Below are 14,867 nucleotides of genomic sequence, written 5' to 3' on the forward strand. Positions count from 1 at the left end.
TAATAAAAAGGGGAGGAAGACACAAAGTTACCTTCTCTTAACATGCTCCTGAATACAATAATGTAAGCAAAAATGCTCGTATACACTTTCAATAAGCCCATCCCTACAATCATAAAACCTCAAAACACTTACGTCCTGATTTACCAGATCAAAGTATGGTAAGGCTGTAGACAGCACACTAGTTTTCTCAGGATTCAATAACCGCAAACTCTTGGTGCCCCTATTGGAGTCATGGTACTTGGGACCAGCTTCTCCTGCATCTTCATGGTGGTAGGCCCAGATCACTCTCACAGTGCTATCCTGGGGATCAGACATGGGCATGATTAGGTCTCATGAGAGCACTTTCCTTACCACTGAGTTGAGTTCAAAGAACTCTATTGTAAACAAGATATAGAAGTGAAGAAAAGACAATAATGACATTTGGAGTTCTCAACATGGTCTCTAATATTAATTGCACAAATTTGATTAAGTCACTAAGGATCCAAATACATGAGTTACTTTTTGGAAGGAATCATCTCTCAGCATGCAAGATTATGTGTTCCAAAACATACTGAAGGACAATTGACTCAGTAATTATATTTTAAGTATATGACAACAATAAATCATTGTCACGCCAAAACTTTAAACCTGCAACTGGTAGCCTCTAAACAAATATTCTTGTTCAGCAGCAGAGACTTTGGAAAACTAAATGCCATGGAAGATTTTAGGGAAAAATAAATTAATAGAATAAAAATTAAAATTACCTAAGACTTTTCCTTTTACCGTAGATGTTTAGATGTTTTCCTAGGCACTAGCCTAGTCACACATATAAATTTACAGAAAGTATAAATATAGAAGGATTTCTGATTCTGAGTTTTTTAATTATACTACAGTTAATCTACAGTCATTTTATGAATCCTGGGAATTTCCTAGGGACTGGTTTACTGCAACTACGGAAAGTACTGTCAGATGAAATTGGTTTCCATTGAGCAACCAAGAGAGATTGCCCAAAGGGCTATGGGTTGGGGAGGGTTTGCTGGGGTGTAAAGAAATTGTTCAATCCTCCCACAGATAAAAGTGTTTTTGCCAGATCTTTGTAATAAGAACTTTGAAAATAAATAATAAAGCAAAAGCTATTTATTTTAAATGTTCTCTTTGCTATATTCTTTCTTAATAAGTCAAATGACTATAATTATTATTCCAATTAAAGTATAATTGCACTGTATATTGCATTAAAAAGTAATCCCTCTCTTTGCTTGCATTTTTTCTGCCTCGTTTACTCTTTATGCTGAATGTTAATCAGAACTGCTTCATATTTTTTACATTCCTATTTTTGAAGCTTTGATTTACAAAATAAAAAGGTAATTGTATTGGTCTACACAAAATAAAATTAATCCAAACAATTCATGGACATTTCTGAAGTATTACATATCTTCTAAATATTTAATTTGAATGCACATAAAGATATTAATTTTTGCATGAAGTCTGAAAATAAGAAATCTCATTTAATATGCCAATAGGCAATTATAATCAGCCACCTATTCATCTTGATTTTAGAAATTCACAAAGATGAGTCCATTACAAATCAGATGAATTATATCCTAATGTTCAGATTCATAATTCTTTATTGTGTAATACATTTCTTCAAACATTTATCTGTTGTGTATTTTCAAAGTTTATGGAGAAGAAAGTAAAATGTATTTATGGCTAAATCATACAAATTTTAAAGGGATCTTCAAAATGTTAAACTGACACAAAAATGGATTTTATTGAAATTTATAGTCTTATACATTTTTGGCTTCTAAAAAAGTAAAACAGAAAAAACTAAAAAAAAAAACTAAAAAAAATCAAAAAAGATTTCAAAAATATTAGAAAAAAGACTATATGACTTGTTTCTCTTATTCTTTAAAGTGCTTCACAAGCGTAAATATACAATTTATTCATGCATGCATTCACTCATAGATGCCTTACCGTTATACTCTTGTCATTTATGTCACATGTATGCAGCTCTCTGGTAAATTCAATTATTGTGTGTGTGCTATTTTCCATGGCATATTCTAGATGGTAATCTTGCTGAGCATCTTTTTTCAACTCTCTATTTGCATTTGTAAAATAATCCTGTGGAAAATATGGAAAAGAAAAATCAGGATACCTAAATACAGAGAGAAAAGAATTTATAGGACCTTTAAAAACAAAGTCTTGTTATCTAGAGTTATTTTATAAATCCCGGGAATTTCCAAGGGGCTGGAGTACTCCAACTGGGGAATCAGGTCCCTGGGAAACTAGTCCATCTTTGAACTTCTGGCCTTTCAGGAAAGCATAGTGTAGATTGATAATATCACAGAGCATCAAGAGATGGAATGAATGAACATTTGATACCATTGTGTGTCTTTCCTTCTTTGGAAAAATTAAAAGAGGGACTATAGCGCTACGAAATGTCTTACCGCAAAGTTTGCATTTATACAAAAAAAGTTTGATAACTAGTTAGCAGCAAAGCCAGAATCAGCCCTAAGGTCATCACTCTTTCCATTACAACTCCTGGTGGAGCTCCACTTCACCATTCATAAGAGCAAAGAGATCCGTGGGCAAGTGCGGATTATAGGTTGTTTCAATATGACTTTTAATGGCATATCCTTATTAAAATAAAATGCAACGGGAAATATGCAAGGAAACAAAACTAGTTGAATTACACGATATTGAAAAACTAGGGAAGTTTTGTTTTGGGGGATTAGCCATAATTTTTGTATTAAACTTGTTCAATGGTGTACCTATCACTTCTTTTTGACACGGAGTCTGGCTCTGTCGCCCAGGCTGGAGTGCAGTGGCAGGACCTCTGCTCACTACAAGCTCCACCTCCCAGGGTTCACGCCATTCTCCTGCCTCAGCCTCCCGAGTACCTGGGACCACAGGCGCCCACCACCACGCCCGACTAATTTTTTTGCATTTTTAGTAGAGATGGGGTTTCACCATGTTAGCCAGGATGGTCTTGATCTCCTGACCTCGTGATCCGCCCATCTCGGCCTCCCAAAGTGCTGGGATTACAGGTGTGAGCCACCATGCCCAGCCAGTGTACCTATCACTTCTGGAAGGCAGACCAGTGCAGTGGAGAAAACATGGGCTTTGGAAGAAAATGACTAGGATGTGACTCCCAGCTGTACTCCTAAACAGCCTTGAAGAATTGTTGAAGTAAAACTCTGAAAGCTTAAGTTTTAACATTACTAAAATGGGGATGATATATACCTATTTTATAGATTTTGAAAAATAAACAAATGAGATAGCATGGGCGGGGGCATAACTGCCTACATGGTTAGCACCCATTCGATACATATTTTCTCTTTTGCACCATAGTTTGGTTTTATCCCAAAAATATCTTCTTATGCCTTTTACCATTCGCCTACTCTGTTGAGTCATCAAAATCACAGTATTAATTTTTGTCACTTATAAAAGACACAAAATTTGCCTTAATTACTGCCTTTCTGGTTTTTCAGTACCTGATGATATTTTATTTTTGAGAAGTTGTACAGTTGATTTAGAATATACATGCTGAAACATAATTATAATTACTTTTACTAACAGTAAAATTGTATTTGAAGAATTTATAGCTATGTTTGACTGAGAAAATGCAATATACAAGATAAAACTTCCCATTGTCTATAAAAGTCATACTCAAATAGATGGCATTTGGCATTTTTATTCCTAGCACCTTTGTATGGTAATTATAAGTGTGCATATGTTTCCCGTCTAGGGTACTACATCTAGATTTTCTTTAGCATGTTAAAACCCCAAATTATTGGCAATGCAGAGTCTAACTCACCTTTCTTGACAACAGTAACAATAACTACAGCTTCTTATACGCACCAGGCCCTGTTTACACCTGTTACATGTATTAACTAAACTAATCTTCAAATCAAATCTATTAGATAAAACTATTTTTCCACTTTACAGATGAAGACATCAAAGAACAAAGAGGCTAAGCGACTTGCCCAGGATTTACAGCTAGTAAACAGAAAGGCAGAATTCAAACCTTGGCACTCTGGCCCCAGAGTCTGGATCCTTTTTCACTCTTCTACAGTGTAGTGGCCACTGCTGGGATAGGATGGGTACATTTATTTTTGTTTATTTTTTCTGTCTCCAGAAATTAGCTATGTCAGTTTTTCACATAAAATGTTACTTTTCTTCTGCCAAAGTTGAGGTTTGTCAAAATTCTTATTTTGAGAACTGGGTTGCAATTGTGAAAGCAATTTAAATGAAATACTCCTGTGAGTCTGTGATTTTCCCATTTTTCATCACACAGATTTTCAATATGTAAATGAAACAATGTCTGTAGACAATGAGAAATTTAGATCAGTTAACTGTGCCTTTTCACTGAACTCATATTTCATTACATGATCCAAGCAGTTTTTGCAATACAATACAAACTGTAATCAGTTCAAAGAGTAGAATAATTATCCGAGTCTTGCAAATATGTTTCCAAAACCATTATTTCCACAAAATATCTGGCTGGTTTGCCAATTTTCCACTCACTCTATTTCCACTCAACAATACCAACTCCTTCCAGCTATTCCACCTTTTTCTGGCTTTTCAGATAACTTAGTTATTAGAAAATGAGAGAAACTTCACTCAACTTATGTTGGTGACCCCTTGTGCCATCTGCCCTATGTAATCAAGCGAGTGCTTAATATTTAGAAAAGACAGCTGCCAATTATTTCAAAGTTCTGAACTCCTGGAAAAATGCAGTTGTCTAAAAGAAGCTCATATCTTCAACCTTACTGAAGGAAAATATGGTTGGATCTTATTTTAAATAAAATTTAAATATGAACTAACCTAACCACCATGGTAATTCCACTATAATTTTTTTCACAGGCTGGGCTCGGTGGCTCATGCCTGTAATCCCAGCAACTTAGGAGGCCGAGGGGGGTGGATCACCTGAGGTTAGGAGTTTGAGACCAGCCTGGCCAACATGGTGAAACCCCGTCTCTACTAAAAATACAAAAACTAGCCGGGCGTGGTGGCAGGTGCCTGTAATCCCAACTACACAGGAGGCTGAGCTGAGGCAGGAGGACTGCTTGAACCTGGGAGGTGGAGGTTGCAGTGAGCCAAGTTTGCATCATTGCACTCCAGCCTGGGTGACGAGCGAAACTCCATCTCAAAAAAAAAAAAAAATTTCATATTTTCCAACTTTGAGGTCCTATTTTGGAGGCAGATCTTCAGATTTGATTATAATAAACCTTAGCTATCCAAATAATATTATTATTTAACATGTTTACTTCAGCTGGGCCCTCACTAATGGCTGGAAATCCATGTTAATCTCTTGCTATTTTCTGAAGACACCTCCCAAAACAAATATTCTAAACCTTCTCTATGCAAGATTCTGACATTTCCCCACCCTCAGCTTATGATCACACATCTCAGTTTATTGAGAGAATTTCAGTTATGATACATGAGGGCTCCCATTTTCATTCTTTCTAGCCTAAAAAAATCTACTTTATGGAATCAAAATAAAAATACTGATTGTAAAAGAAAGCAGAAAAAGAGAAAAAAATAAAGAGAAGATGGGATAAATAGAAAATAGATGTAAATGAAATGGAGAAACATCACAATAGATCCTACAGACACTAAAAAGTTAATAATATTATGCTCATCTTGAAGCCAAATAATTGGATACTTTAGATGAGAAACAAAGTCCTTACAAGACAAAAACCAGCCAAAGTCATTCAGAAAAACAGAGGTACTCTGAATAGCTCTATAATCTACTCACAGGTAAAAAAAAAACCTTCCTGAGAAAATTCTAGGCCAAGATGCTTTCACTTGGAATTTTACCAAATATTTAAGGAAGAGGTAATACCAACTGTTCACAAATTCTTCTAGAAAATGAAACAGGACAGAACACTTCCTAACTCTTTTTTTTTTTTTTTTTTTTTGAGACAGAGTTTCATTCTTGTTGCCCAGGCTGGAGAACAATGGCATGATCTCAGCTTGGCGTGATCTCAGTTTACCGCAGTCTCCGCCTCCCGGGTTCCTAATTCCTTTTTTTATACCAGCATTACTTTGTTACCAAAATTAAAGACACTACCAAAAAAAAATACACACCATTGTCACTCATGGACCTAGATGTGTATTTCCTTAAAAATAGAAATAGAAATATTTCTTAGCAAATAGAAGCCAGCAACATAAAAAAAGAATAATACAGCATGATCGTGCAGAGTTGTCTTAACATTAGAAAATCAATCAATACGACTTAGCACATCAAAAGTCTAAAAAAGAAAAACCATATGATGAACCCAATAAATGCAGAAAAAAATAATTTATAACATTCATTCACTGCAGAATCGCTCAGTAAACTAGCAATAGAAGGGCACTTCTTCAACCCTTTAAAGGGCACCTATAAAAAACCTACAGCTAACATACTTAATGATAAAAGACTGAATTCTTCCCCCTAAGTTTAGGAACAAGTCCAGGAAACGAGGCAAGGCACATTCTCCACGTGGAAAGCCCTACAGGTGATTGTCCACCTTGAACAGTTTATTTCTGTTATTCCCTGACTCTATTTTCACCTCCCATTCTCTAACTAAAGACTTCAAAGTTCTGTCCTTAAAATTATATTTCTGTCTTCATATTTCACCACTTGGGAATCTCATCTGCTCCAATAGTTACAAATTATCACCTTTATTCAGTATCACATATTCAAAAGTATTTTTCACTTGGAAGTCTTATTGTCATTTCAAATGCAATGGATCCAAAATTGTGTTCATATTTTACTCGTGTTCCTGAATTTCTTTAATTATACTACCATTCTCCTAGCTATCTAAATTCAAAACTGTAGTCTTTATTTTTCTTTTTCTTTTTTGAGACAGGGTCTCACTTTGTCATCCAGGCTAGAGTACAGTGGTGGAATCACAGCTCATTGCAGCCTCATCCTCCTGGGTTCAATTTTATTTCTTGTAGAGACGAGTTTTCACCATGTTGCCCAGGCTGGTCTCAAACTCTTGAGCTCAAGTGATCTGCCTGCCTCAGCCTCCCAAAGTTCTGAGATCACAGGTGCAAGCCACCATACCCAGCCTGTAGTTTTCTTTAACTTCTTTCCTGTGACTCACATCTCCACACATAGCCCCTGCTTCTATCAAGTCTTCCTTTGAAAACAAACCTACCTTTTAGTTCTATTTCATTTTGACTGTTCCTATCTCCCACACTCTACGTTTACATACTCTGTCATAGTCTTCCTTGAAAAATCACTCTCAGTGTGCCATTGCATTTTATTCAACAGTATATAGTACAAAGTCTATAATTTAGAGTCCAGGTTTCCTCACGTTGAGCCTAACCTGGCTTTCCAGGTTACCTATTATCAATCTCACCACGGGACCTGTACTAATTGCTCCCTTCAATTACTCTGCCTTTTCCCAGCTCTTCACTTTTGTTCACATTCTTCTTCCCTATCCCCCCTACTCTCTTCATTCAACTAAGATATCTTCTCCACTAACTCCACCTACTGAATCTCTTTTTCCCGCTAAGGCTCATGATTCTACTTCCCCTATGAAGTTTCCTTTGATCATTCCAACCAGAAGTGATCATTCCCTCTCTGAATTTCTATTCCTCTATTTACATTCCCATGTAGCATGCAATCTATTTTAGGCATTGCCTTATCTTTTCAACCATGTGATAATTGCCTAGAATTCAAAAGTTAATCTTAGTATTTCAGTTATAAATTTGTGCCTTTAGAATACTTATTTACATTGTCAATGGAACAAAAAAAGGGGGGAAGACAATTATTTTCCCATTTGCTCTTAATTATATTTACACATGGTTAAGATCGGATGTGGAATGTGTTTAACCAGATGCTAGAATGAGTTTGGGTCTGCATGATCTGTCATACAGACACATCCGGCACTGAAATCTGGGAATGTTGTTGTGACCTTTTAGCCCCTACATGCACATGAATCTTAGGAGACTGACATTAGTATTCAGAAAAACAAAGAGTTTATACATGCAACAACTATTTTAAATCCTTTTACACGAGGAGATAATCCCCTACCTATTTTAAATAAATAAGAAAAAAAAATAGACCTAAGAAGGAGAAGTCATGTTTCAGAAGGTTTTCTTATGTTAATTTATATCCTCAGTACCTAACAAAGAGACTGGCATATTGAAGATGCTCGTGAAATACATGCATATACTTTGAAAAGGAGCATCCTGCTTTTCTTTCCGTTAAATCTAAATAAGGAGATAATTTTGAAAATAAAAGATAAAACACAAGAACCTATCATCTGATATTCACAGCTTTGTAGTATAGAAATAGTTTAACTTAATGGGACCAAAGTATTCCCCAGTAATACCTTATTTCTTCTGTCTGTATTAAGAAAATACATGGACTGTAATCAAACACAGCCTTAATGCTGTCAATATTATACAACAGAAGTGGCACATTGGCCAATCTTAAAAGCACAATTAAATGAAGTAAAAGAAGAGAAAAAGGCAAAAAAAAATTAGGATCCTAAACTTCATAGCATTCAACTACTCTTGCCTGGAGGATGAAAAGCAGAAAAGAAAAGAGGGAAATAGAAGGAGAAAAAAAAAAAAGCAAGCCACTGAAAGAACAGTCAGCAATAAAACCATCAGTCTTGAGATTCAGATTGGTTAAACCTGAAAAAAGTGTTAAATGAATTTAAGTCTCCTGACAGTCTGACAAAGGGATAAATGTTATTCAAGTGGATAATCAATGGATAGGTTATTGTGTTTACTATCATCCTCTAGGAAAAATACTAGAGAATGAAACAGACACAGTAAAATATTGACCAATTAAGAGTTCGAATACAGGTAAAGTCACTTAGAAGTTGATATTCACAAAACCATACTGTATAGTACTTAAGAGATACTTAAGAAAACTTCCTACATCATTTTCACTACATCTGATTTCACCTTTAGAATTAGAACCAAATGAGATCCTCACCAACTCCTCATTTTATTTAGCGAATAGAATCAAATGCAGCTCTATTATGCACTCATGGTAAAGGCCATTCCTCAGCTATCTTCCTATGGTGATTTACATTCCAGGATTTAAAAAATAAAAATAGAAATATTGATCACTGTGCACTCTCGTTGTCATAGCCTGATATCACAGTCATTATAAAAATGTAATTGTATAATATACGTATTTAACATATCATATATACATGTCATAAATATACAATATTGATAAAAGTCACTCCAATTAAGAATCATTAAAATTAGACTTTATGTGGGTAAGAAGGATGGAGAGGATTCAGAGAATCATGATTCTGTATAAATTTTTTAAGAATTTAAGAAAAAAAGTAGATGTTTTTTAAAATGTAAATATAAAAGCTGATATACAGAAGTCATTCTCACATTTATACAGTATTAATGATCTGCAAAGTGAAATATACTTGAGATAATGTTATTCTATATAAATGGCTTTATGTGGATCTCAGTCATATTCTAATTCAAACACTTTGATTTAGATCAGTTTCAACATGAATCATCACTGAGGTATTTTTTTTGGTTTTGTGGATTATATTGATTATGTTTTTAGCTTGTTTATATATTTTTAGATAAAAAATTACTTGTTACACCTGAAAATTAGTTAATAATTCAATTCCAATAATAAAGCTAATTTTCAGTTGTACCATAGACTATTATTTCTGAAACATGTTGTCACAAGATATTTTTTCTTTTGAACACTTCGTGCTTTGAAAAATGTATGAAATATATACTTGAGGTTTCAAAATGCTATGTAGCAACAATAACACAAATTGCCATTAGAAGCTGATAGTAAGTTGACATCTGTTATTTAGCATGATAGCCTGAGTACTTGCTGTCACTTTCAAAGTGAGATAACATATACCAAAAAAACCTTGCTATGACCTCTTGTTTAAAAGCATGATGACACAGATGTTAAATTGGTTCTCACTCATTGTCAGTCTATTTTTCTCTCAAATAAAATCTTTGACTGGTGCTGTGTTACACAGGAGGAAGTAAAAACTCTTACGGGTGTAATAAAAGATATGAATAGACCTTGGTTGAGCTTGGAAAACTGAATGTAAGCACAGCTGCAGGGAGATTCTTGAGAAAAATGTTACCATCTGTCATCATTTTCTTCAACAGGTGCTTGTAGTTTTTCTTTTTCTAAATCTCAAAAGCCTCGTTACTTCAAACATTTGTTTATAATATCAATTTCTATAATAAGTGTTATGGTGGTTTAATAATATTGATAGGATAATAATAAATATTTTGTGTTAAAGGGAATCTTTGATCCTAAAAAATCTTAGAGCTGTATAAACAAATTATATAAACAGAATCTTCAGAGTTCAATATAAGCTGATCTTAATAAGTTATTTCTTCACTAATCTTAGAAATTTAAGTGGAATGTCAAAATAGAAGGTGCTTACCTTTTAGAAACCACTTCAGATAAAGCTGAAACTGTCTATGTCTAATAAGGGATCTGTTAAATACCTACCAAAATGCCAAATGAACCCTGTAGCTAGTGTTCCAATGAGAAAGAGGCCCACTTGAGCAACCTGTTTGTTCTTTAAGTGTCAACTTCTAAACACAAACACCCTGAATTTTCTCCCATGCCAACTGTCTCATTTCAGTTGTCACGTAGGATAATGCAATACCTTGCTATAATTATAGAATCATCAAAGATACAGAGTAAAATCAAAATTTTGACTCTTCATTTGGAATAACATATTTCAGTGGAAAAAACAATTTCAGACTACACCATCTGAATAAGATACTACTTTGCCTTCATCCTATCCCATCACCTTAATTTTTAAAAAATTTGGATGATGGCTGGGCGCAGTGGCTCACACCTGTAATTCCAGCACTTTGGGAGGCCAAGGCAGGCGGATCACCTGAGGTCAGGAGTTTGAGGCAAGCCTGGCCAACATAGTGAAACCCCATCTCTACTAAAAATACAAAAATTAGCCGGCTGTGGTGGCTGGCGCCTGTAATCCCAGCTACTCGGGAGGCTGAGGCTGGAGAATCACTTGAACCCGGGAGGTGGGGGTTGCAGTGAGCCGAGATCATGCCACTGCAGTCCAGCCTGGGCGGCAAAGCGAGATTCTGTCTCAAAAAAAAAAAAAAATGAATTATCTTAACTGGTTATGTCTATTTTTTGCAAGGAATAAATTTTGAAGTTAAAACTAGTTCTTTCCTTTATCCTTCCCTCCCTTTCTTCCTCTCTCCCTTCCTCTCTTCCTTCCTCCCTCCCTCTCTTCCTTCCTTCCTTCCTTCCTTCCTTCCTTCCTCCTTCCTTCCTCCCTCCCTCCCTCCCTTTCATTCTTCCTTTTTTCCTCCTTCTCCCCTCTCCTTTCTTTCCCCAGCATATACTTTATTTAGTTACTATTCTTCAGACCTTGTGTAGGGTCGAGGATACATGACTATACTGGACAGTAGACAATGGAACTTATAGTTTAGTTGGGGGGGCAGACAATTTCTAAAGAAATTTAAATAATAAAATATCCAACAATTTTTAGATAAATACTTACAGAAAAATAAAACAGAGATAACAGGGGGATCAGAAGGCTATTTCAGGGTGAGTGATCAGAAAAGTCACCACTGAGGCAAAGATACTTAGGCTGAGAAGTAAACCACAATTAGGAACCATCCATGTAATGTGTGGAGAAAGTAGTTTCCAGGAAGAGACAGTAGCTATTGAAAAGGGCCTGGACAGGAGGTTGGGTTATCCAGTGTGATTAAGCAAATAAAAGCCAGTGGGACTGAATTACAGTGCCCAAAGAGGTCCCTGAGGTCAGCAGAGATCAGATGAGGCCCCAAACATTGTGATAACTTACATGCCATTGTAGGGAGCTATAAACAGCAAGTGGCATAATGTGTATCTGTGTCTGTATCTCTATATTTCTGTGGCTTCCATGTGAGGAATGAGGAGAAGAAGGAATAGGAGTGGTGCTTGGAAGACACTCAGGAGACTGGCAGTGGTCCTGCAGGTTCAAGCTTGAGTGGTAGTATCACTGGAGAGAGGTGGGCAGGTGTTAGATTTAGTTTCGAGGAAGAGTCAATAGAACTTGACGACGCGTTTTATATATTGGGTGAAGAAAGGACCAGAAAGAAGGATAGCTTCTAATTTTTGACTGGAGCTAAAGCTAACAAGAAGTGCCATTTGTAGAGATGGGGAAGTCTGGGAAGGAAACAGGTTGGAGTTACGTCAGGTTAAGTTTAACATGCCTACCTAGAGGGAAGGCCAGGAGGCACAGAACATGTAGACTGTTCTTAGGTCAAAGTAATGCACCACCAGGGGAGGGGCTCAGGACCTCAGAAACTTCACGCTAAGCTTTGCTTTTGAAGCCCTCCACCTTCTTTTGAGTATATACCAGTCAGAAAACATTATTTTCCCTCTTTTAATTATTTTTTCAGATTTCAAAACTTATACATAACAACTATAGAGAATTCAAAATATACGGAAATTATTATTATTATTATTATTTGAGACACAGTTTCACTCCATTGGCTCGGCTGAAGTTCAGTGGCACAGTCTTGGCTCCCTGCAATCTCCGCCTCCTGGGTTCAAGCGATTCTCGTACCTCAGCCTCCCAAGTAACTGGGATTACAGGTGCCTGCCACCATGCCTGGCTAATTTTTGTATTATTAGTAGAGGCAGGGTTTCACCATGTTGGCCAGGCTGGTCTCAAACTCTGGAACTCCTGACCTCAAGCGATCTGCCTGCCTTGGCCTCCCAAAGTTTTGGGATTACAGGCGTGAGCCACTGAGCCCAACCAATATACTGAAATTAAAAACAGGAAAAGAGGCCAGGCGCGGTGGCTCAGGCCTGTAATCCCAGCACTCTGGGAGGCTGAGGCCGGCGGATCACGAGGTCAGGAGATCGAGACCATCCTGGCTAACATGGTGAAACCCTGTCTCTACTAAAAGTACAAAAAATTAGCTGGGCGTGGTGGCGGGCGCCTGTAGTCCCAGCCACTCGGGAGGCTGAGGCAGGAGAATGGCGTGAGCCCAGGAGGTGGAGCTTGCAGTGAGCCGAGATCGCGCCACTGCACTCCAGCCTGGGCGACGGTGCAAGACTGCGTCTCAAAAAAAAAAAAAAGAAAAGAAAAGAAAGAAAAGGCCAGGCACGGTGGCTCACGCCTGTAATCCCAGCGCTTTGGGAGGCCAAGGCGGGAGGATCACGAGGTCAGGAGATCAAGACCATCCTGGCTAACACGGTGAAACCCCGTCTCTACTAAAAATACAAAAAATTAGCCGGGCTTGGTGGCAGGCGCCTGTAGTCCCACCTACTCGGGAGGCTGAGGCAGGAGAATGGTGTGAACCCGGGAAGCGGAGCTTGCAGTGAGCCGAGATCACGCCACTGCACTCCAGCCTGGGTGACACAGCAAGACTCCCTCTCAAAAAAAAAAAAAAAAAAAAAAAAACAGGAAGAGAGATGAAAGAGATGAAATACTCTCATAACCACTGTAATGATAATGATTCAATGCATATCTATCCAGAGACCAGGAAAACTTCTTGAGGCAGGTGAAGAAACAATATAGACAGTTTTATAGTTGCTAATGTCTTCCCTTCCATTCATTTCTTGAATAACCTGAAAGTGTAAATGCAAAGTAATTTTAGCATCACACATAAGTTGGAAGACAGGCTGAAGGAAACCTAATCCCAGCTCCCACCAAAGGAGAATTTGTCTCAAAAATGTTTTCAGAAATGAACACACAGTATTTAATACTTCCAGTGACAATGCTCATGATCTCACAGTCTTACAAGGCAACCACTCAATTTTAATATCTCTGATTGTCAGAAATGTATTCCTTATAGTAAGCTAAATTCTTCTACTCTTTCATTACATTTATTGGGTCTTCTCTTCTTTCTTCTGGGGCTTAATAAGTAGGCACTAATCCAGCTTTCCTGAGCAAGACTGTACACTACTACTCCAAAGACAATGATCATGTCTTTCTCATTGTTCTTTCTCCAGGCAAAATATTGCCAGCTGTTTTTTTTCCTCAGGTACTCAGATTTCCCAAGGTTTCAACTATCCTTGTAATTCTTTGATATGCTCCAGTTTATCCATATGTCCATTAAAAGCTATTTCCAGAAGGAGTCCTCTGGTGTGGTCAGCCTAAGATAGGGTGCTATGTCAATATTACTTCCTTTGATATGAACAGTAGAATTTTAGGCTAATATTGCATTTATCTGTTTGGCAGCCACATTGTATTGAGCTAATACAATATAGCTAATACGTAGAGCTTTTTCATATGAATTCCAGTTAAGTACAATTTTATACTGTGTACATGCACAGATCATTTTTTAAGAGTTGTTGAACTTTACCTGTATTCCCAATGAATTTTTAACTTTTAGTTTCCTTTTATTATTTTAGAATATCGCTATCTTTTAAGTCCTCATTATGTAACCTAATGTAGCCAGTCTATTAATAATGAGTTTGGGGCTGAGCACGGTAGCTCACGCCTGTAATTCCACCACTTTGGGAGGCCGAGGCAGGTGGATCGCTTGAGGTCAGGCGTTTGAGACCAGCCTGGCCAACATGGTGAAACTCCATCTCTACTAAAAGTACAAAAATTAGCCGGGTATGGTGGTGCACACCTGTAATCCTAGCTACTCTGGAGGCTGAGGCAGGAGAATCATTTTAACCTGGGGAACAGAGGTTGTAGTGAGCCAAGATCGTGCCACTGCACTCCAGCCTGGCAAAAAAGTGAAACTCCGTCTAAAAAAAAAAAGAGTTTGGGGTATGGGTTTAAAATATTTAGGATTATAACTAATTCAACTTTATTAGTGCATCCTCTACAAGGATATAGTGAGAAACCCTGCAAAATACCTTGCTATTACTCAGATGCACCTATATTTAATGCCCTAATCTACAGGTCCAGCAAATCAAATGCAAAAGAAAATGCAGTCTT

General features: G+C 37.1%; 1 protein-coding gene across 2 annotated transcripts in view; it reads right to left on the bottom strand.

Moving 5' to 3' along the window:
* MOXD1 (monooxygenase DBH like 1) overlaps nucleotides 1-14,867 on the bottom strand; it is a 127,760-nt gene that overhangs the window by 99,390 nt on the left and 13,503 nt on the right. For both annotated transcript variants that reach the window (XM_054492895.2, XM_054492894.2), the window contains exons 2-3: nucleotides 1,951-2,097; nucleotides 133-300 (exon numbers count right to left, since the gene is read on the bottom strand). In XM_054492895.2, the coding sequence (XP_054348870.1) occupies nucleotides 133-300; nucleotides 1,951-2,097 (315 nt within the window). The remainder of the gene's footprint in view (nucleotides 1-132; nucleotides 301-1,950; nucleotides 2,098-14,867) is intronic.

The sequence above is a fragment of the Pongo pygmaeus genome, chromosome 5, assembly GCF_028885625.2.
Source record: "Pongo pygmaeus isolate AG05252 chromosome 5, NHGRI_mPonPyg2-v2.0_pri, whole genome shotgun sequence".
Classification (NCBI taxonomy): domain Eukaryota; kingdom Metazoa; phylum Chordata; class Mammalia; order Primates; family Hominidae; genus Pongo; species Pongo pygmaeus.